At 38.1% G+C, this 22,458-nt stretch overlaps 1 protein-coding gene across 1 annotated transcript in view; it reads left to right on the forward strand.

Annotated features, from left to right (window-relative positions):
• The window catches only part of LOC124272343, a 262,002-nt gene that overhangs the window by 230,417 nt on the left and 9,127 nt on the right, over positions 1 to 22,458 (forward strand). The window contains 17 exon segments of the mRNA XM_046707518.1: positions 1,425 to 1,613; positions 2,159 to 2,273; positions 2,400 to 3,053; positions 3,289 to 3,506; positions 5,681 to 5,773; positions 6,353 to 6,736; positions 6,887 to 6,963; positions 7,082 to 7,145; positions 8,024 to 8,233; positions 9,384 to 9,498; positions 13,075 to 13,183; positions 14,100 to 14,275; positions 16,192 to 16,298; positions 17,055 to 17,198; positions 19,585 to 19,762; positions 20,040 to 20,230; positions 21,384 to 21,590. Coding sequence (XP_046563474.1) covers positions 1,425 to 1,613; positions 2,159 to 2,273; positions 2,400 to 3,053; positions 3,289 to 3,506; positions 5,681 to 5,773; positions 6,353 to 6,736; positions 6,887 to 6,963; positions 7,082 to 7,145; positions 8,024 to 8,233; positions 9,384 to 9,498; positions 13,075 to 13,183; positions 14,100 to 14,275; positions 16,192 to 16,298; positions 17,055 to 17,198; positions 19,585 to 19,762; positions 20,040 to 20,230; positions 21,384 to 21,590 — 3,231 coding nt within the window.

A 22,458-nucleotide genomic window follows, 5' to 3' on the forward strand; every position in this document is an offset into this window, starting at 1 on the left:
CCAATATTCAAAGGTCATTCAGACCAATCAGCAAACATTGTCTTCACTGAGAGCTATCCAATATTCAAAGGTCATTCAGACCAATCAGCAAACATTGTCTTCACTGAGAGCTATCCAATATTCAAAGGTCATTCAGACCAATCAGCAAACATTGTCTTCACTGAGAGCTATCCAATATTCAAAGGTCATTCAGACCAATCAGCAAACATTGTCTTGACCAATCAGCAAACATTGTCTTCACTGACAGCTATCCAATATTCAAAGGTTTTTCAGACCAATCAGCAAACATTGTCTTCACTGAGAGCTATCCAATATTCAAAGGTCATTCAGACCAATCAGCAAACATTCTCTTCACTGACATTTATCCAATATTCAAAGGTCATTCAGACCAATCAGCAAACATTCTCTTCACTGAGAGCTATCCAGTATTCAAAGGTCATTCAGACCAATCAGCAAACATTGTCTTCACTGAGAGCTATCCAATATTCAAAGGTCATTCAGACCAATCAGCAAACATTGTCTTCACTGACAGCTATCCAATATTCAAAGGTTTTTCAGACCAATCAGCAAACATTGTCTTCACTGAGAGCTATCCAATATTCAAAGGTCATTCAGACCAATCAGCAAACATTCTCTTCACTGACATTTATCCAATATTCAAAGGTCATTCAGACCAATCAGCAAACATTCTCTTCACTGACAGCTATCCAATATTCAAAGGTCATTCAGACCAATCAGCAAACATTCTCTTCACTGAGAGCTATCCAATATTCAAAGGTCATTCAGACCAATCAGCAAACATTGTCTTCACTGAGAGCTATCCAATATTCAAAGGTCATTCAGACCAATCAGCAAACATTGTCTTCACTGAGAGCTATCCAATATTCAAAGGTCATTCAGACCAATCAGCAAACATTCTCTTCACTGAGAGCTATCCAATATTCAAAGGTCATTCAGACCAAATTCAAAGGAATCAGCAAACATTGTCTTCACTGAGAGCTATCCAGTATTCAAAGGTCATTCAGACCAATCAGCAAACATTGTCTTCACTGAGAGCCATCCAATATTCAAAGGTCATTCAGACCAATCAGCTGGACCAGCTGTGCACAAGCAAGGAAGGAACCATACTGCTTCTGTTGAATAACACACATAGTGTCCAAGAGCCCACTGTGTAAATGTAAATGTGGAGGTGGGAGGGACTATTCTTGATGTAATAGAGGGAGTATTCTTAGAATTGTAAACAATGATAAGTTATTAGGCTGACAAAACATCAGATGTGTAAGTTACCTTGTAAGGTGAGCTGATTATGTAGTCTCTGACAAAGGTTTTCTGGTTAGGTTTTCCACTATCACTGCATGGGATTTTTTGGACGTCATGTTGTATATCAGCCATCTGAGCCACTACATCTGTGTGTCATTATACAGGATCGTGTATCTACCCAGCAAGCTGTCTTTGTCAGTCAAGAAGTAATCCGGTGCCCCTTGTCCATTTCTGGTTACCTTCAAATCTCTGTCAGTAATGATGGTACCAAGACCAGCAACAAGACTCTACTGTACCGGGCATTTGACTCCCTGTGTGAGACATGTCACAACGTGACTAGCTGCAGTGCCAGGGTAGGTGACAGCCATTGCCAGATTCCTGGTAATAAATGCTTCCAGTAAGTAGTCAGTTCTAGCATAGTCATACTTATCTGTGTAATGGAATAGTGATCCCTAATGAACCTCAAGGATAACTTAGTTGAGCATGTTGTAGCTGACCACTGGGCCATCCACGACCAGAGACAGACTAAGAAGAAGTTGATGCATCAACATACACTGTATCATACAGATATCTTCATGTCTATTTTATATGAAATCAGAAAAAATTTCCATGGTCTATTATTATGATGGGCACATAAAATGTAATTATATTTGTATTTATTCAAATTGGATTCCCAGCAAGGTTCTCTCTGTGGTATGCTTGAACATGATTAAAAGCAGTGTAAAATCAATATTAGACATCCGGGGAGAAACTAACATGATTTCATCAATTGATGTCCTAACTATAGGGACATCATTACAATACTCTGTTTCAACAGTGGTGAGACATGGGGACATTTAACAATTTATCAATTTAATGACAATGATGAGTTACTTGAATTTTATCTGTGATTCTCCAGGATGATGTCTGTAAAGTTGACTCCAAGTGCTTTGCTGATGGATTCTTCAACCCTGAAAACCCGGATGAAATGTGCAACCTCGTCATATCTTCAACTGTATGGACTCCAATCAGAGGTAGACCTGTTATGTAGGAATACAAAACTGAATATGTTGTTTCCCAGAAAAGGGAATAATGCTGACCATACACCCATGTATGGATGAGCCTGATTATCTGAAGAAGTGTTGTTCTCATGTTTTCAGTTGACAGTATTGAGGAGCAGAGATTGACATGGCAGACAACCATTGGTAACATATTGGTAACTTCACTGGGAAACATCACAACTGCAGAAGGTGTGACTCTGACCAGAAATACCCGCAACCGCTTTTCATTGGAGTTGGATGGTAGGACACAGTCCCTTGACCTGTCAGGCTTGCAGTCAATCAGAGACAGTTGTGTGTTCTCTCCCAGTGAGTGCAGGCTTGGATTTACCTTCCTCTTCACCATCAAGTTCCTTGAGTTGGAGGACAACACCTACATTCTCACGAATGGTGGAGACCTGCTAGACTCCACAGGACTGGCTGTGTACTACAGACGAAACAGGCTGTACATTACTGTCAGCACACGGACTCAGGAATGGACAGTGTACATCCACAAAAAGGACATCCTCTTTAACAGATATCAAGATTATGAAATTTCATGGAATCTACAGCATGGATTATCCTGTTCCCTTGACGGAAGATTTATACGAAAATCCAAAAAGTTCAAAAAGCGCAATGTTGGTAATGTCATACGAAGAGGTTTCTTCTTTGGACGCCCAATTGAAGCAGGTGGTAGGTATGCTAGGTGTGTCCTGGAGCAGTGGCAGATGGTGTTTGCTTCCAAAGAGATCACAGAGAAGCTGGACATCCCACTGGGTGAGCTAAACAGTTGCTCCTGTAGACGATAGATTGCACTGATGTTTGATGTTTATAAATATATTTAATTGAAAATGTGAGCACTTTGTATAAAAGTGCACAATCACATATCTTTTTGTACTTCTGTCAGTGTGAGAAGATGAATTGTACAGGAAATGACATCCTTATTATAAACATTGATCACATTGTCCTTGTCAGTGGTTCCTCTGTAAAGTCCTTGTAATTTGTATTGCAGGGTACCCTAAGCTTCTCTCACCACCAAAGATAGAGACAGAAATGACTGAAGCTGGAGCTCACTTCATGTGCCGCTTCTCATTAGTGAAAGGTCTCAGTGTCAAATATGATGTGGCATATTATGTGGATGAAGAACGACTTCTAAATCAAACTGTCTCAGGAGATGCTATACCAGCCCTCAACCAGACCATCTATCCAAATGTCGAACTCGGAAGTCAGGTATTAGCGTCATCAAATCAAACATATATGTATTATTTTTAAAAAATAAAGAAATCTATGGGTCTATGAATTTAGGTTCTCTGATATTGCTGATAGGTGAGAAAAGTTACGAAAGACTGACTGACTGAGTTTGGTTTTACGCCGCTTTTAGCAATATTCCAGCAACATCACGGCGGGAGTTACAAAAGATGTCTTGAGACATTAACCACATACACTCTAAACTTTCATTGTGAAAAAGATCACATGATCAAAGAATAAATTCAAAGAACCAAAACTGATCTTCAAAACAGTCTTACATAAACACACCATCCAAGGTTTATAAACTGATATGATCTTTCTTGTATGGCAGTTTTTTTCCCCTGTAATAGTGAAGCTTCATATTTTCAAAGAAAATATATTGTGAATGTCAAGCTTGCATAGAAAACTCCCAGACCAGATTCCATTCCAACTAAAGATGATCATCAGACATCAAACATTGGGGGCTGTGAGGTGACTGTTCTCCCCTGCTGTGATATTGCTGGAATATTGCACTAACCTGCGTAAAGCATACTCACTCACCCACACACTCACTCCCACATACTCACTAGGGCTTCAACGAGTCGAGGGGTGAGACTCGACTCGGACCCGAGTACTCGAAATTCATACCTTTCAAGCAAACGATCAATTGTCAAGATAGTTACCTAATCATTTTAAGAAGTGAAATCTCAAACGATGTATAATATTTACTCTCATCTGCAGACTTGTAACAACTAATACCATACAGCCACACCGTGTGAGGAGTAAACTATTTAATCTAGGTGTTAATAAAAAAATATCAGATGGATTAAAGAATTCAGGGTACATAAAACTCAGTATGTCAGTGTCAATGGCTATCAATCTTCTTTTCTCTCAACCTCTACTGGAGATCCACATGGCTGTGTTCCTTCATCCGTACTCTTCGTTTTGTATACCAATGACTGTTACTTGTCAATATATGACTTGTTTACTGTGAAATTTTCAGATGACGCCACTGTTACTGGCCTAATTTCTGATTCTGAACATTATTATCGTCAAGGCATTGACAAAACCGTAATGACAGTTTTTTATCAAACCTTTATTCAAAGTGTGTTGACCTACAATTTTCTATGTTGTATGGGGATCTGTCTCATCGCAACAAAAACAGACTTTTCAATATTGTTAATACTGCTTGCAAAAGTTCTGGAATGTATTTCGAGTATAGTCAAAAAGGCAGCTAAAATTAGATTTGATAGTTGACATATTTGATCTCACCATTTTGAACTACTTCCTTCTGGACGCTGCTGTCGATTACCTTCCTTCAAGACAGAGCTCGACAGTCTTTCATACCATCAAGTATTCGTGAATGCAACAAATATTTTGAATCACCATCATGTGATTAGACTGACTGACTGAGTTTGGTTTTACGCCGCTTTTAGCAATATTCCAGCAACATCACGGGGGGGACACCAGAAATGGGCTTCACACATTGTGCCCATGTTGGGATTCGAACCCGGGTCTTCGGCGTGACATTTGATTATTAACTAGAATTATTCAGCCATTTTACCTATGTGGTTAATTGAATTATCTCATGTCAGTTTTATTTGTAAATAGCATTCGTTTTGAGCATGTAATTATTGTGTATATTTTTGTGAACTGTGTATATATTCATTTTGAGACAGTTTGGATGTATGAGAATTTTCTGTGGGATAATAAAGTTATATCTTTTTCTTAATATTAGATGTTAACGGCCGCTCATGCTTAGCACATGGCAGACAGTCCGTCAACGTCAATAATTCGAGTTATCTCCCCCTTTTCGAGTCCTTGAGTCCTTGAAAATGGACTCCAGTCCAGCTAAACCCGACTCGTCCTCGAGTACTCGAGTACATGGAAGCCCTAATACTCACTCATGCACAAACACACTCACTCACTCACCCACACACTCACTCAATCACATACTCACTCACCCACACACTCACTCACCCACACACTCACTCCCACATACTCACTCATGCACACACTCACTCACCCACATGCTCACTCACTCACTCACCCACACACTCACTCACTCACCCACACACTCACTCACCCACATACTCACTCACCCACACACTCACTCATTGAACTCTGAACTCCTGCCTTACATGCCTCCAGCTTATGTAATATAGCATGTATTTCAGCTGTACTGTGCTGTTGCTGTGTGTCTCAGTGAAGATTGTGAGGCAACTCGAGGTGAGGGGATCCGGAGTCCAGTCATCACACTTGGCATTCAGGTAGTCTCACACCCAACATGGTACTCTCTGTTTCACTAATAGAAACTTAAATCTAATGATCTCAAAGGCTAAGACTTCTGTACTTTGTTGTCAATGCTAATGCCAACATAGCGATTATTAATGAGATGATAAATAATATGAAGTATTGCTCAGCACCTTGATGTAGTTGTTCAAACTTTTGTCTAATGATGTTTGGAGTGCTATTTCAAAAATTAAGTCATAAGTTAAGTTTTAAATAGATCATGTTATGAATATTATAGCAATTTTGACTGAATGAATTAAGCTAAACATGTCTTGTATCCTTACTTGAGGATATTTATGCACATCAGTGATCTTTGAATGTTATTTTACTTGTGAATGAAGTTCAAACTATGTTTGATCTTGGAACTTGATTATTTATATAAATGTTCCTGTTGAGTTACTTGCTGTTGGTTGACATTACGAAGGTGACATGGGCAGGTTGCACATGTATCATGTTGTTGTCTATAGCTGCAAAAGCTATGTGATTAATGTTACATCCAGTGACACCTCTCAGTGAGTTCTAGTGTATATTATTGCTCTCATCTTCTATGACTTCAGATTCTGACTGAGTCGCTTACTATTACGGAAGGATCCGTAGGCCACATTGATGTCCGAGCAACCATTCCCCCATCCTTCTTCTGCCCTGCATCTGAGAAAGAAACATGTGTGGTGAAGCTTCATGCAGGAATCCGAGCCAGCAAGGAGAAGAAGTGCCCTGATAAGTCTGTCATCCCACAAGCTGTTTTGTCATGGCAGCACATGGAGATTACACCATTCTGTGGTCTCGTGTTGCAGGAAGAGAAATGGCAGCAAAATCACAGCATTGTTGTAAAAGGTGTCATTGATGGTGTTAAGGACAAGGATCAAGTGCGTTCTGTCAGCGTGTGGGCAACAGTTACATCTGTGACTTACTCAAGACGACTTCAACTTGGAAATGTCAAGGTAAGTGATACTCATTCAAAGCACATTGATTCAATGATGTATTGAATGAAAACAGTACTGCTGTAAATTCAATGGACACTGCACAACTGATTCGTTCAATGGACACTGATGCATTCAATGAAGGCTCACACTACATAATGGTCCTTACAGGTGACTGTTAAAGACATGGATGACAACTCTGTGTGCATGTCTGTCAATGATCCTCATATCTACACCTTCGACAAAAGGTGAGTTGACATTAAAGGAGATATTTGATTGTGTTTGTGTGTACATGCTGTATATACAGAGTGTTTTGTTTGTGTGTGGTATTCTCTTGCATCTCACATGTGATATTTTACATTCCAGGAAGTATAACAATTTCTTTGAGGGTGAATTTGTGTTTGCCAGCATCAAGGACTCTGGTATCAAGGTAACAATAGTTTATATATGTCTTCTTTAGTCCTTGTGAGACTTTGATAGTTACCATCTTGTCCTTATAGTTTCCATGTCCCCACCTGGTGATGAAAGAATCACGGTCAAGCATGTCTTGCTTGACTGTGTTGAATATTCCATCACAAGGGATATCTATTTCAAATCACGAACTATGAAGGATCTTTTTAATAATATAAGTTCTCATTTAATTACTGCATTTTTAAAAGAATTAGATTTGTTAAATGATTTGTAAATAGATACATATTTTATTATTGGTAGTTTAGATTATTAACTGAGATTGTTAATGGCTGTTCCCTCAAAGGGGGTTGAAGTAGCATTAAATTATTGTCCTCCTGAGAGGAGTCCTTTCAAGTCCCAAACTTTCAAAGGAAATTTAAATTTACCTGCTGTTTTAAATGTAGCATTTCTGACATTTGACTTAAAATGCCAGCGGCTGAAGGGATGATTTAAATCCAGCTAGGGTCCATGCAGGTAGCAAAAGTACTGTAAGTCCCTATGGTCCCTAGTATGGTGATCTACCTTCAGTTGTTGGCGATCTATAGCCAGTTTTTATATTGTTTTGTCCAGATAGTGCTATTAGTTTTAACTTTCTATACTAGTTTTAATTCAAATTGTGATATTCTAGTTGTTTTACTGTCCTTTGATGACAGGTTTTTATAATATACATATATTCCATTTCAATGTCAAATATGTTCTCGTCACAATATGGCTGAAATATTGCCGATGTGACATTAAATATTAACTCACTCACTCACTCCATGTCCCCATTGAATAGAAAGTTTAAAGAAATGTTGGCTACAGTGTGAGTGGCACATTGTGGGCTGCATGTCTGACACATTGTTCCTGGTGCTCCAGATCCACACCTTCTACCGCAGCTGTAACAAGCGAGCATCATGTAACTGTGCTGTGGCTGTGAAGGTGGATGATGACGTCATCCTTTTTGATAAATGTGGAGCACAGCGGGGTACAGAGGGAAAAGGCTACCCCATGACAGTCAAAGTTTACAAAAATGGGGATCTCACACCAGGACTTTCTGTATACAGAAGAAAGAATGAACAGTATAATGTAAGTGCTTGATATTTTAATACCATTGACACTGGTTTCATTGAATCCATATAAATACATCATTACGTATTCAATCATAGCAGAAATACCTCTGTATCAAGCATATTCATGTATAGCATTTCTGCATATGCAGAAGATATAATGACATTATGTGTTTGAAACTTTTATCAGTCATAATCTACTTCAAATATTCCATATGAAGATGTTTAAGTTTCATTCATATATTCAGTTTTTAGCAAATATTCAGTTTAATATGCTATCAAATCCAAAGAAATTAGTCAAAATGAATGTATGGCTTGAAAATATATATGTTCATGTTCTCGGGAAATACAGCAGGTGGCCAAATAAACAGTTGTGTACAACAGAAGGGGCTCCCAACACATGTAGTTGTTGAGTAATACTCTTCTAAAGCAATGAGACTAAAGGTCAGCTTCATGTATTCTTAATGTTCTCCAATGTATGCTCTCAAGGACACACAATACTTGATTCCATGTTTACCAGCTAGCACATGAACTTGATTTCTGTCTTTTAATAGCCATTGCATATGTTTATATTGTTATCTTTGCCTCATTTTTCTAATATCAGGTGAATTATGTCAATTATCTTAAAAATTGACTTCTTCTCTACAAAGCAATAATAATTAAACTTGTGACACAGGAAACATCATGATAACATCTTAAATACTGCAATTTATATATAATACTTTGGATCCCTTGCTTTTAATATTAAACAGATTTATCATGGTGTAATAGGAAAAAATAACAATGTACTCTGGATTATATAATTACTGTATTTCCCAGTGTATAGTGCTCACCTTTTCCCAAAGATATGGACCTGTGAAGAAGGGGGTGTACACAGAATACTTGCATACAATGAGTTTCAATGTTGTTTGTCAATGCAAACATGTTATAGTAACCACATCAGCACAGAGATGAAAGGACCCCAAATCTGAATGTTATTACACTATTTTGTGGTAAAAGGTGTATTTGGTCTCACAGTTCTAAGCTATTACATTAGTTTTATTTAAGATTTCATACAATATTGTTCACAACAATATTGGCAAAATCATGCACAGTGATCAACTCTTCAATATTTGCAACAACCATGATCATATGACCGCTACTGAAGTGTTGCCTGTCTGTGCTGCCAGGTGTACCTGCCTAATGGGTTCCTGCTGAAGGTGAAGGTGCAGAAACGTGGCCGCAGTAGGAACTTCATCAATGTATACCTCACTGCATCTGCTGCTGGCTACAACAAGACTGAAGGTATAGACACTCAAGCAATATATCCATTTTATTCAAAGTAACTTTTAACATCTCCAGAAACCTAAAACTGAAATATTTTCCATACACAGCACCATAATTCCTCTTTTTATATAAACTTTTCAATGTTTGAGTTTGCAATAGAAAATAATAATATATATATAAAACTTTTACAAGTGATTTCTGGAAGTAATTGTCTATTGACAAAAATAGAAGAAGTGATTTCTGAGAATTTTAAGTTAAAAGATTACTTGGATTCTATACGGACCTACTTTGAAATGTTTCTCATTGCTTAGGATATTTCACAGAGAAATGTAAACTACCTTAAATCATAATTTTATTCTGAAGATGGGCATATATTTGTGTTGTGACTGAAGTTGATGAATTTCAGCACTGCATTCTGGTATTGTTATGTCCTATACAGACAAGACTTGGTCCTTCTTCATGTGCATCCTTAGGATGTGTTGCTAGGTTATGAAAAGGTTTTGCAGACTGGAAATATATAATGTGCTCGTTACATATTAATAGAAACAGGGCCATGTACAAAGAATCTTTGGGTCCTTTTGGTATTTAGAAACATAGATTTGATCATATTACTTTCAGCAGATATTTAAATTAGCTTCAAGAGATGTTTTACATGTTATTAGTACTTGTATTTTGCCTGATCCTGTCTGATACTATTTGCTTCTCTCTCCCTTAACCAGACATACAGTGGATACATTCCATGTTTTGCTCCCCACGAACAGTTGAAACATTTCAACAGAACGCACCCCACCACCATGCATGTGCATCCGGCTCCTACTTGACCAATTGTATTTGTCACTCGTTCTATTTTTGCCCAACAGGATGGGCAATCCAATCCATCCATTTCATAAAACTAGGCTTGGATTATCTCTTTAGGACCTTTATGCATCATATATATCAATTACTTTTTCAACTGGGTGTTTAATGAAGTATATTCTTATCTTAATTATGACCCACGGTCTGTTCCTGAAAAACTGTTCTATATGCAGACTTAAATCAGGTGACCCACACCCTATCTGATCAACTTGTATCCCTAAACATTGTAACGTGTCATTTCTGTGTCATTCTTGGGGATAATGATTTTGCTGATTATCTTTTTGGAGTGCAGAGGATAAAGATGGACAAGAAAATAACCAGGAAAACTCAAGGTCTTTATCCCAGTCTTCATCTTCTGTGGAGAATGCTATTGATCATTAAGGAGAACTTGAGTTCCAATACATTCCTCTATTAATATGGATTCTTTTCAGTTGGTAGAGGGTTCGCTTTCACCCTACTCTCGGTGTAGACTCCCAAGCTACTGAAGCAGTCATGAAGGTTGTACTTAACAAAAATTGTGATAAAGAAATCTACATCTCTGAAACTGTGTGCAACTTTTACTTTAGGGGCTTTGAACCCTTCTACGTTAGAAGATGACGTGAGAAGTGTTGAAAAGTCGTTCACGCAGCTGCCTGTACTTTTCCAAGCATTGTCAGTGGTGCATCAGAGACTTTTCATACTGTCTCAGACCTTCACTCAACCCCATACCCTCATGCAGCCTCAAATCTTCACACAGCTGCAAGCCCTTGTGCAGAAGTCATGCATTATGCAAGGAGTTAAACAGTCTTCTAATCAACCAGATGTAATAGCAAAAGTCACTATACAGGTACTGTTTGCTATTCAGCAACAATGGCATCAACAAATCAAATCATCACCTTCTGTTACGTTTATGACCCAAGTCTATATGTAGATGCTTCACTACAACCAGCAGTGGTAATCAGACTTGGCTCAGGAACATGTTCCGGATGATCAGCAAAGACATCAGAGTTATATCCTTTTACATCAACCTTCAAGACACAACAAGGTCAGGAAGTATTCTGCTGGTAACATTTCAACTGTACAGACACTCTCAACACACGATGAGAGCAAGATACATTCCAGAAGTTACAAATATGATAGTAGATACTCTGTCCAGGCCAAACAAGCCATCAGTCTTGACGAGCAATATAAGAGTTAAACTCATCAAGCTTCCAGAACTCACTGCCCTTCTGAGGCCTTATGATCTAGAGATCAACAGAAGATATTTAAAGCACCAGCATAGGACTACAATATAGTCCTTCAACATCTGATGTTTCTGTACCTCTTCAACAACCATACTTTGAGTTTTTAACTCAGAAGACTCTATTTCTTCTGGCATTTGCTACAGCAGCAAGGATGTCAGAAATTCACAGTATCAGCTTCAGTAGCTCCAGATTTGATACTGGCAAACATGCTTCAGTCTTCAGGGATTATGATGGATTGCATAGCAAACAATCAGCTTCCAGGACAACCTGACAGACAGTTCCACCTCCCAGCCCAGAAATCTATTTTAGGAGCAGAAGGTACATAAAATTTATCACTCTATTGCCAAAACTAGAAGTTTCTAGAACAACTATGTCTTTAAGCATCCAATTCGCACAAACGTAAGGCCATAGCATCCATGCTAGTGTGTTATGGCAACTGCTCCATCACATCCATTATGGAAAGATTTTTTGGATGTTCATTACTCTCACATGAAGAGCCTGGTCAACAACTGATTCATCTGGTACTTGGAGACCAATAACCTCCTTAGTGACATCCAATGTGGTTTCCGAAAAAAACTGAAGTACCATTGACCATTTGGTGTGTTCTGAATCATTTATAAAAATATTCTATTGTTAACAAACAGCATACTGTATCTATATTTTTACTTCAAAAAAGCATGTGGTGCAATATGGAAACATGGAATCTTAAAAGATTTGCATGAATTTGGATTGAGGATCAGATTACCTCAGTTTATATCTCAGCAACAATTAACAGTTACTTAAAGAAGATAATTCTCACCCACAATCAACATAACCAAAAACTGAGACTCCATGTCCCCCTGTTTTATTATGTAATTCAGGGCATGAGTGATAAAATTCAGAAATAAATCCACAAAATGTTTATGACTTACTTTTTTAAACTTAAAAGAAGGTGGTACCCCTTTTCATCAAGCTTCAAGAAGATTGGAATTTACATGAACAGTATATGAATTCAAAATTAGGTTGCTACCCACCACCTGCCGACTATTAAAGCAAATAGCATGAGTCAGGATAGGTAAAATATGTATTTTATAGAGTGACAATATTATTCTATACTTATCCTGACTCAAATACTTAAGTACCTCCCCACGCTCCCCACACCCACAACCATCTCCACTAAACTTTTTTGATTGTATGGAAATTACAAATATTGAGAAAGTGACAGTCACCATGGTCACTGATGTGGTGAAGGGCTGCATTTTGGGTGAGATGTTTTAACTGTTCTCTGGGAGCATAACACAGAAGGGTTCTACTGTATCACAGGTTAAGGGAGAGAGAAGCAAATAATATCAATCAGGATAAGAATAAAATAATATTTTTACTCCAAAATATACATACCTATTGTTGGAGGGCCATTTACATTGACATAAAGCTACTTTTCCATTGCCATACATTTACATTTTCTCATTTTGTTCAAATGTAAACATACTCTGATGATTGAAGATGAATGGACTTTGTTAATGTTATTGAATTCCAGGCTTATGTGGTGTATATGATGGCAACAAGAAAAATGATCTTCTCAAGAAAGATGGTGAAGTGTCTCTTGAAACAGACAAAGAGCCAAACATCTTTTCTCAAACTTGGAGGTAAAACTTGTGAACGTTTTAGCGTACACTTGAGTGTTTCATACAGTAGTATACAATAAAGTTGAAAGGTAAAGTTACATAGGCTGTTGTATATTCTGTTAAAATTCACTTACTTGTCCAGCACCCATCAGGTATTTGTGATTCTTAACCATGGAATTGGGAATCCCAATGGGATTTCTGTTCTGTAGTGATGTGAAGAGAAGGGATGATTGGCAGCAGGCTCTTTTCCAAGTTGTAGTCCGTTTGACTTCATTTTAGAGCGATGAATGGCTCACTAACACGAAATCTAATAATTGCAACAAAACCAAATTTTGCACAGTCACATGAAATCGACAGACCAGCTCTGATGATTTCTCTCATAATTTTTGGATGCCTGAATTAGAAAGTTGTTTAACAAGCGATCATATTTTGTTGTCACTTTTCGCTATTGCTTATGAGGGGATGAGGGGGGCAGGGCAGTTGCTGGTAGAACAGCCAGGTAATCGACAAGCATGAGCAGTGAAATTTCAATTTCACACGTCGCACGCCTGGCTGTTCTACCAGCAAGTGGTCCTCCCTGGTAAGAAATAGCAAAAAGTGACAACAAAATAATGATCAAACGGACTGTTCCTGAGTAGTGGCTGATCACAGGACTCTGGTAGTGTCTACCAACTCTGTTACTCCTGTGAAACGACCTAACGTCCTAGGTAAAGTAACACCATTGAAGGCACGATCTCTTTACCCATAGTTGATGTGTTCAATATGGGTATCTTTGGCCAGATCATACCTTCACTCAATGCCAGCCTTAGTCTAAGCTTTTGCATGAGGTACAATTTGCCAAACAACTGGTCAGGAATGATGACAGTGAAGAGGATGTTTGCAAATAATCTAAGGATTAGAACTATGCACAATGATAACTATTGTTTGATGTTTACAGGGTATCAGAAGAAGATTCTCTGTATGATGGCTTCTGTGGTGTGGCATTGTCAGAGGCATCAACAGCATCCCAGGTTTACTGTGACTGCATGTATGGGGAGGACGAAGTGTGTGCTAGGGGCAAGGACATCTTCTCATGTGACCAGGATCATGGCCGTGGAGGAGACAAGAGGAAGGGTTAGTTGCTATAAACATGTACCACAAAAAGTGCTTTATATACCCATTTCAGATTTCACATATTACACTCATTCTCAATAAAAAGGGGCATGTGTGTGTCTGCGCTCTGTTTTCCTGGCTTTCATTTTTAGTTGATTCTTTTGCATTTTGCAACATTTCACTACCCCTACTACAGATTTAAACAGCACGTGTCTGCTACATGTCGGGAATAACTGAAATATATCCAATTGATTGTTAATTTTGAAACATACGTGACTGTCGCTGCAAGTGGTATACACACCTCAAACGACAATCAGTATGTAATTTTCATTAATGATAACCTGGTTAACAGGCTGTAGTATTTTGCCTATCAAAGAAACTAAACAGGAAGTTAAAAAAGTTTATTGTCAAGTCTAAACTGTCTGTTGTCAGTCTGTAATTTATGAAAATGACCTTGGCAAGTGATTTTACATGTGCCACTGTACCGGAGTACACCAGCAATTTTAAACTTATTTCCACCCCTGATATGTAAGATGGTAACGTACATTTCAAATGTGCTTCAAGTTGATGGAGGGGATAATGAAGTGGAAATATCCTTTTTGGAGAAGTGAGTTAATGAATTTTATGCCGCTTTTTGCAATATTCCAGCATTATCACGTTATGGAACACCAGAAATGGGCTTCGCACGTTGTACCCATGTAGGGAATCGAACCCTGGCCTTTGTCGTGACGAGGGAATGCTTTAACCACTAGGCTATCTCACCGCCCATTTTTGGAGAAGAAAGAGCAGTTTTTTCAGTATCCTAAATGTCATGATGTCATATGGTTTCCAGCTTCTGATGTGTTGTGATAGGTGAACCTGTTCCTGTAGGCAAATCTCAAAGAATGCTGAAATTGGATGCTGTTGAGAAGCACAGAGTGTTGGATTTATTTGCAGTTTTAGATTTCAATTACAATGTAATTGAAAGTGTGATTTCTTGTTTCTCGGTCAAACCTTACTGATTGTATGGAGGATTACAAATCATGGATCCATAGTCTGATTGTAAAATGTGCCCAATGAGAGTCCCAGCAGTACGATTTAGTATCAAACTTGGATGTGAGAGATGATTTTACCGATTTGAAAATGAAGGTTGCTTTAAAACAATTTATGTTGTTTTTAAATCATCTTAATTTCTTCTGTCTTTTGAAGTGAAATTTGTGGTTTTATCTGATAATTCATAATTTCAGAACTGTGCTACAAAGGCAGAGATGTATGTTCATGCATTACTTTTAAGAAATGAACACATTCTAGAAATGTTCTTGTCTCTAAACATGTGTATTTTGTGGACATCACATAAACCAATTAATGTAGTTTGAAATTACATGGACATTGTTTTGGGCTGAAAAGATGACCTTTGAAGATCTCGACTGGAACTCTTCTTTGATATTCATGACAGTTATTTGGTTATTTATCACTTGAATATACTCCACTATGGTAAGGAAGAAGAAAATATATCTTAATATCTCTGTTTAATACTAATCTACGTAATTGAGTATCGCTTTCACTGTAATGTACATTACTTAGCTATATTTTTGGTAACTCTGAGTCACAAAATAGTATGTTTAAAACAAAGATTACACAACAACTCTTGTTGTTATTTATGTACCTAATAGACTTTTTCAGCTTTTGATGTGGTTTTATTGAAAATGAGTGATTAACGCACTGTTGTAAAGGGTCGACAACTATAGCATCTTCAATGCTCAAAACATTGATCGTTTTCCCTCCAAACAAATTGAATTCATATAAACAAGTGAATGTAGTTACTTTCAAGAGGGTACTGATATCAGAAGTGACAGGTGACATTGACGTATATGGTGATTGACAGATAGTCGGCCAGTACAGTGAAAGTAATGCTGAATGTGTGTTCCATGATTTTGTCAACTATCATCTGTTCACAGGCAAAGACATAACACAAGCTCTACTAGAAGAGGCTGTTGTTCCCCTCAAATGTACCTCAAGTGAACCAAGAATCATCTTCGAGTTTGACATTACATATGTACATAAGGTAACGGTTGTTCCCAGTGAAACTTAATGTGTTTAGATCCACGTATTTGTATTGCAGCATATTTTAAATTGTACTTTCTAAAGGTTTATCTGTTTTGAGGCAGCTGCAGAAAACCATTACTAATTCCCTTGTACATATGAAGAAAGATAATAAAGTCATTATCTTCTATCATTTCCAAATTGTATACAAAATCCAGTGTATGAAATAAGCCAAAAACCCAGCCAGACATCTCAATAAAATGTTGATAAAATATCTTCCTGATAATGTTTAGAGTTTGAAACATTTATAAAGGGCAGTAACAAGTAAGTCATTTCTAATAAGGAAATACCCATGATCATAGAGCTGTTGTAGACCAGAACCACATACCAGTTTAAAAATTATGAGTTGTCTATCCCTTTCTCAAAAAATATTAGCATCCCAACTGTAAGCCCCTAAGCCCTGATCCCAACAAATGTGTGTTTACAATGTGGCCACATACTGGTCATTATACTTCTTATTTCACCATATATACCCTCTATGTTGAAAATTGAAATTTGTTCTTTATTTTGTCATGTGTGGATATATCATTGTAAAATTTGATATGGACTGAGCTTATTAATATGTTTGTGCAGTGACATATAACAAAACATATTTCCTTTTTGTCCTTCGCATAGAATCAACTATCAAGTTAAAACTTCAACATACCCTGAAATGACTGATTACTTGAATGTTGATTCTTTTGAGTCTACTGATCAGGTATTGTTTTCATGTTTTCAGACCATTATTTTTGGCATCACAGAATTTGAAGCTGCAGATTTCTGTAGGTCACAAGTACAGATATCTCAATCAGCCCGGACATGCAAGGGAATCATAGAGACAAAGTTTAACCTGGCTGTAGATTTCTGTGTAGAAGATTTGTTGGTGAGTTTCAACAACGTAGAAGGCAATGTGTATTCAGGATTCAGGGATTCTTATAGACAGATGCAGAAAGGTAGTGCTCTTGCTTCTCACAGACAGGTGTAGAAATGTGCACTTGCTTCTCACAGACAGGTGTAGAAATGTACTCTTACTTCTCACAGACAGGTGTAGAAATGTGCTCTTACTTCTCACAGACAGGTGTAGAAATGTGCTCTTACTTCTTACAGACAGGTGTAGAAATGTGCTCTTACTTCTCACAGACAGGTGTAGAAATGTGCTCTTACTTCTTACAGACAGGTGTAGAAATGTGTTCTTACTTCTTACAGACAGGTGTAGAAATGTGCTCTTACTTCCTACAGACAGGTGTAGAAATGTGCTCTTACTTCTCACAGAGAGGTGTAGAAATGTGCTCTTACTTCTCAGACAGGTGCAGAAAGGTAGTGCTCTTACTTCTTACAGACAGGTGTAGAAATGTGCTCTTACTTCTCACAGACAGGTGTAGAAATGTGCTCTTACTTCTCACAGACAGGTGTAGAAATGTGCTCTTACTTCTCACAGACAGGTGTAGAAATGTGCTCTCAGGTGCAGAAAGGTAGTGCTCTTCTTACAGACAGGTGTAGAAATGTGCCTTACAGGTGTAGAAATGTGCTCTTGCTTCTCACAGACAGGTGTAAAAATGTGCTCTTACTTCTCTCACAGACAGGTGTAGAAGTGTAGTGCTCTTGCTTCTCACAGACAGGTGTAGAAATGTGCTCTTACTTCTTACAGACAGGTGTAGAAATGTGCTCTTACTTCTCACAGACAGGTGTAGAAATGTGCTCTTACTTCTTACAGACAGGTGTAGAAATGTGCTCTTACTTCTCACAGACAGGTGTAGAAATGTGCTCTTACTTCTCTGTGCTCTTACTTCACAGGGTGTAGAAAGGTAGTGCTCTTACTTCTCACAGACAGGTGTAGAAATGTGCTCTTACTTCTCACAGACAGGTAGAAATGTGCAGCTTCTCACAGACAGGTGTAAAAATGTGCTCTTACTTCCTACAGACAGGTGTAGAAGTGTAGTGCTCTTGCTTCTCACAGACAGGTGTAGAAATGTGCTCTTACTTCTTACAGTCAGGTGTAGAAATGTAGTGCTCTTGCTTCTCACAGACAGGTGTAGAAATGTGCTCTTACTTCTGTAGTGCACAGACAGGTGTAGAAATGTGCTCTTACAGACAGGTCTCACAGACAGGTGTAGAAATGTGCTCTTACTTCTTACAGACAGGTGTAGAAATGTGCTCTTACTTCTTACAGACAGGTGTAGAAATGTGCTCTTACTTCTTACAGACAGGTGTAGAAATGTGCTCTTACTTCTCACAGACAGGTAGAAATGTGCTCTTACTGTAGAAATGTGCTCTCAGACAGGTGTAGAAATGTGCTCTTACTTCTTACAGTGCTCTTACTTCTTACAGACAGGTGTAGAAATGTGCTCTTACTTCTCACAGACAGGTGTAGAAATGTGCTCTTACTTCTCACAGACAGGTGTAGAAATGTGCTCTTACTTCTCACAGACAGGTGTAGAAATGTGCTCTTGCTTCTCACAGACAGGTGTAAAAATGTGCTCTTACTTCCTACAGACAGGTGTAGAAGTGTAGTGCTCTTGCTTCTCACAGACAGGTGTAGAAATGTGCTCTTACTTCTTACAGTCAGGTGTAGAAATGTAGTGCTCTTGCTTCTCACAGACAGGTGTAGAAATGTGCTCTTACTTCTTACAGTCAGGTGTAGAAATGTAGTGCTCTTACTTCTTACAGACAGGTGTAGAAATGTGCTCTTACTTCTTACAGTCAGGTGTAGAAATGTGCTCTTACTTCTTACAGTCAGGTGTAGAAATGTAGTGCTCTTGCTTCTCACAGACAGGAGTAAAAATGTGCTCTTACTTCTTACAGTCAGGTGCAGAAATGTGCTCTTACTTCTTACAGTCAGGTGTAGAAATGTAGTGCTCTTGCTTCTCACAGACAGGGGTAAAAAAGTGCTCTTACTTCTTACAGACAGGTGTAGAAATGTGCTTTTACTTCTCACAGACAGGTGTAAAAATGTGCTCTTACTTCTCACAGACAGGTGTAGAAATGTGCTCTTGCTTCTTACAGACAGGTGTAGAAATGTGCTCTTGCTTCTTACAGACAAGAGGTCAGAAGAAGGTTCTGTGTTCTTGGTCTGACTGATGGTTTGAAAAAGACTTTGTGTTATTGGTTAATTACAGAGAGAGAAAGGCTGTATTTTGGGTCAGAAGTATGGTCAAAGAAACGCTGTGTTATGGGTCTGACGTACATGGACAGGATGTTATGCCTCCTACCTGCTAATGAATTACTAAATAGATTTTTATTATAACTGTACAATGTATATTATATGACAGATAACTGGGAACTTCACCTGGATGGAGGTGTCCCGTGAAAACATCAAGGAGCTGTGTACAATTGCCATAGAGAGGAACACAGACCTGTGGCTTGAGGTTGATGGAGAAACACAACTGCCGGCTGTCATCGACGCCATATGTCCTAATGAGTGTAGTAACAATGGCAACTGCACTCTAGGTAACTCAGCCAAACTACTTCATTCATTAATCTATTTATTGTATTGTGATGCATGTCAGTCTGTCGCTGTAAGTGAGTGTTTGGGCATGTCTTTGTGTCATGCATATACCAGAACACAAAGATGTATGATGTCATTCTGTCGTATGTTTGCTTCCATTCATATGACAACAGGAACTGGAAGCCGTTTCATGTAAACCAACATTACAAAAATGTTGAAAAGGTAGGTAGGTATGAGGGACCTGTGGCTAAGGCTACTACTGACCTTACTGTGTTTCAGGAAACTGTGAATGTAACACAGGCTATGCAGGTCCAGACTGCTCCATCAACCTCATCGACCCTCCTCGGATCTTCTCTGTCAAGGGAGGCTTGCTCTGCGACACTTTGCTGTTTCGCTGTAACATTGTCACTATATTTGGGTTTGGCTTTGCAGAGAATGACAATCTCACCTGTAACTATCAGAAGATCACGGTGAGTTACTGGAATGATATAGTGCATAATTAAGAGTGCCATGAAACAAGCATTTCCTTCAATTAAACCACTAGGGAAAGTTATGTCCATTGTTCTTGGAAGTGTTTTATTATCATAACTGAATAACTGCCCTAGGGTAATTATTTCTATTTAAAAACAATAAAATTGTACTTATTTCGATTATCATGCCTAATACATTACCTGCGTATTAAATAAGTATGCCCTTGTGGTGTAAGCCGTGTAATCACCCTCACTACAGTAGTTATTTAAATAAACTCTTGTAAGGGTGATTAACCTATACATACCCTACCTCTGTTATGTCATAGCCATAAATTCCACATTTTGGCTGTCATTATATCATATTATCTGTTAGATTTTCAGCGGGGATTCTCTTCACTCCCAACCTATCCTATGATTAGTTTTGAGGTAAACCGTACCCTCAATCCAAAGCAACTGCACATATACAGGGCAGAAAGATATCACATATTTCTAAAACCCTATACTGACAGGATGGGGATAGACTGGTGTAATAGAGGTAGTATTCTTTAGAATTATACATAAAAATAACTTTTGTTTGATCAAAATGAAACCAAGTAAACACATGTACATGTATTTAAGAGAGCAAAGCTACTTTTCCCAAGACACTGAAAGTAACATTCATCACTTATTTGTTATTTTGGAGAGAAACAGCGTTTTGCCTCCTGAAATTTAGAGTGAGTTAAAGCTTTGTGATATACAAATGTGGGGTGACATGTTAAGATCACTGCATGCAATATAACATCACCTAGCAACTAATGAAGATGTGGTCTGACCTGTTTGCCATCTATCCACATGTGTGTGATGAAGAAAGAGTGGGCAAAGTGGGCTTACAGTTTATTCAAGATCAGTTTCTAAGTCAAGCACAAACATGACATTTACCAAGCTACAAATGACTTCCAAACATGTTGGTCTATCATCATTCTGTTTTTGGCAAAAACTTATGGATGGAAAGATGGAAATACAATATTTTTGAACGTATATCTAAGAATCCTGTTGTGCACTGATTAGATGGGAAATTGATTGTTCAAAACCAATAGAGGTCAGCTCTATTTTGTATTTGGAGTGGCCTCTGTATGACAGTGAGACTAATTTTGATTTCCCACTACTTTTGTAGAGTAAAACAACTATGACAGTATCAGGAGACATCATCCAACTGAAGGCTGTGTTTGTGTCACAAGAAGAGGTGAAGTGCAAACTACCATCCAACGACAGTTATGAAGTCTCTGTCAGCAACAATGGCGATATTTTCAGTGATCCCATACTGTTTGTTGTGTTCTCCTCTGTATGTGAGACATGCACAGAGCGAAGCTGCAATGACAGGGTAAGATAGGATCACTAGCATCTTAGTTATTTGTGCAATTCTTCCTGATCCTTTTTGAAGGATGCATGTTCCTTATGCCAACTTGTAACCAAGCAGCTGGACATGTGATTACATGAATACATGGCCCAGTACAGGAACACTTAGGGCTCACATTATGTACTATATGTACTGAGAGTTACAGATCCCTTCTGTGGTGCAATTCCTGATCTCAAGGTAAAAAATAAACTTTCCACTTCAATACACCATTACAGAATAATTTGTGACAAAAAGTTGTTTGGGGCTGCTCATGTATTTAGGAGATTGAAGAGTGGGTTTTAATTTGCAAGCCATAAATTTCATTAATTTTTGTCAACAGCTTGATCTTTGGGGCTCATGTACTCGTGGAAATCAACTTGTATCATTGTGTGTATTAGTATGTTTAGCCTTGTAGTGCCCTAAGCATTTATCTTGGCTTTAAATGTCATTGAGTCAGTCAACCATTGTATATAGCATTCACACTTAACAGCTCATTAGAGGTATATAGATACGCTTCAGTTCTTCAATTATTCAAACTTTCATTTATGTTCTTTTGTCAAGTGATATTTTTAAATAACTAAAATGTTCACATTCAATATGGCACAAGGGCTTGATGATATTCGATACTGGCATTGAAAACTGTTTTTCTTGTGTCCAAACAACATGACTTGACTGTTTCAATTTTAATGGATACAGAAGACATTTCTCCATTGTTCTGCAAAGGTTGAACAACACTTCTCCCAGAGAAAGGAGATTTAAATGATCTCCCAAACTCCTGCCCAATTACATGTCTGAATGCACAATACAACATATTTACAGGGTGTCTTTCAAGCCTTGTGTCATCATACTGCTC

The sequence above is a fragment of the Haliotis rubra genome, unplaced genomic scaffold, assembly GCF_003918875.1.
Source record: "Haliotis rubra isolate DU_JTF1 unplaced genomic scaffold, ASM391887v1 Scf169, whole genome shotgun sequence".
Lineage (NCBI taxonomy): Eukaryota > Metazoa > Mollusca > Gastropoda > Lepetellida > Haliotidae > Haliotis > Haliotis rubra.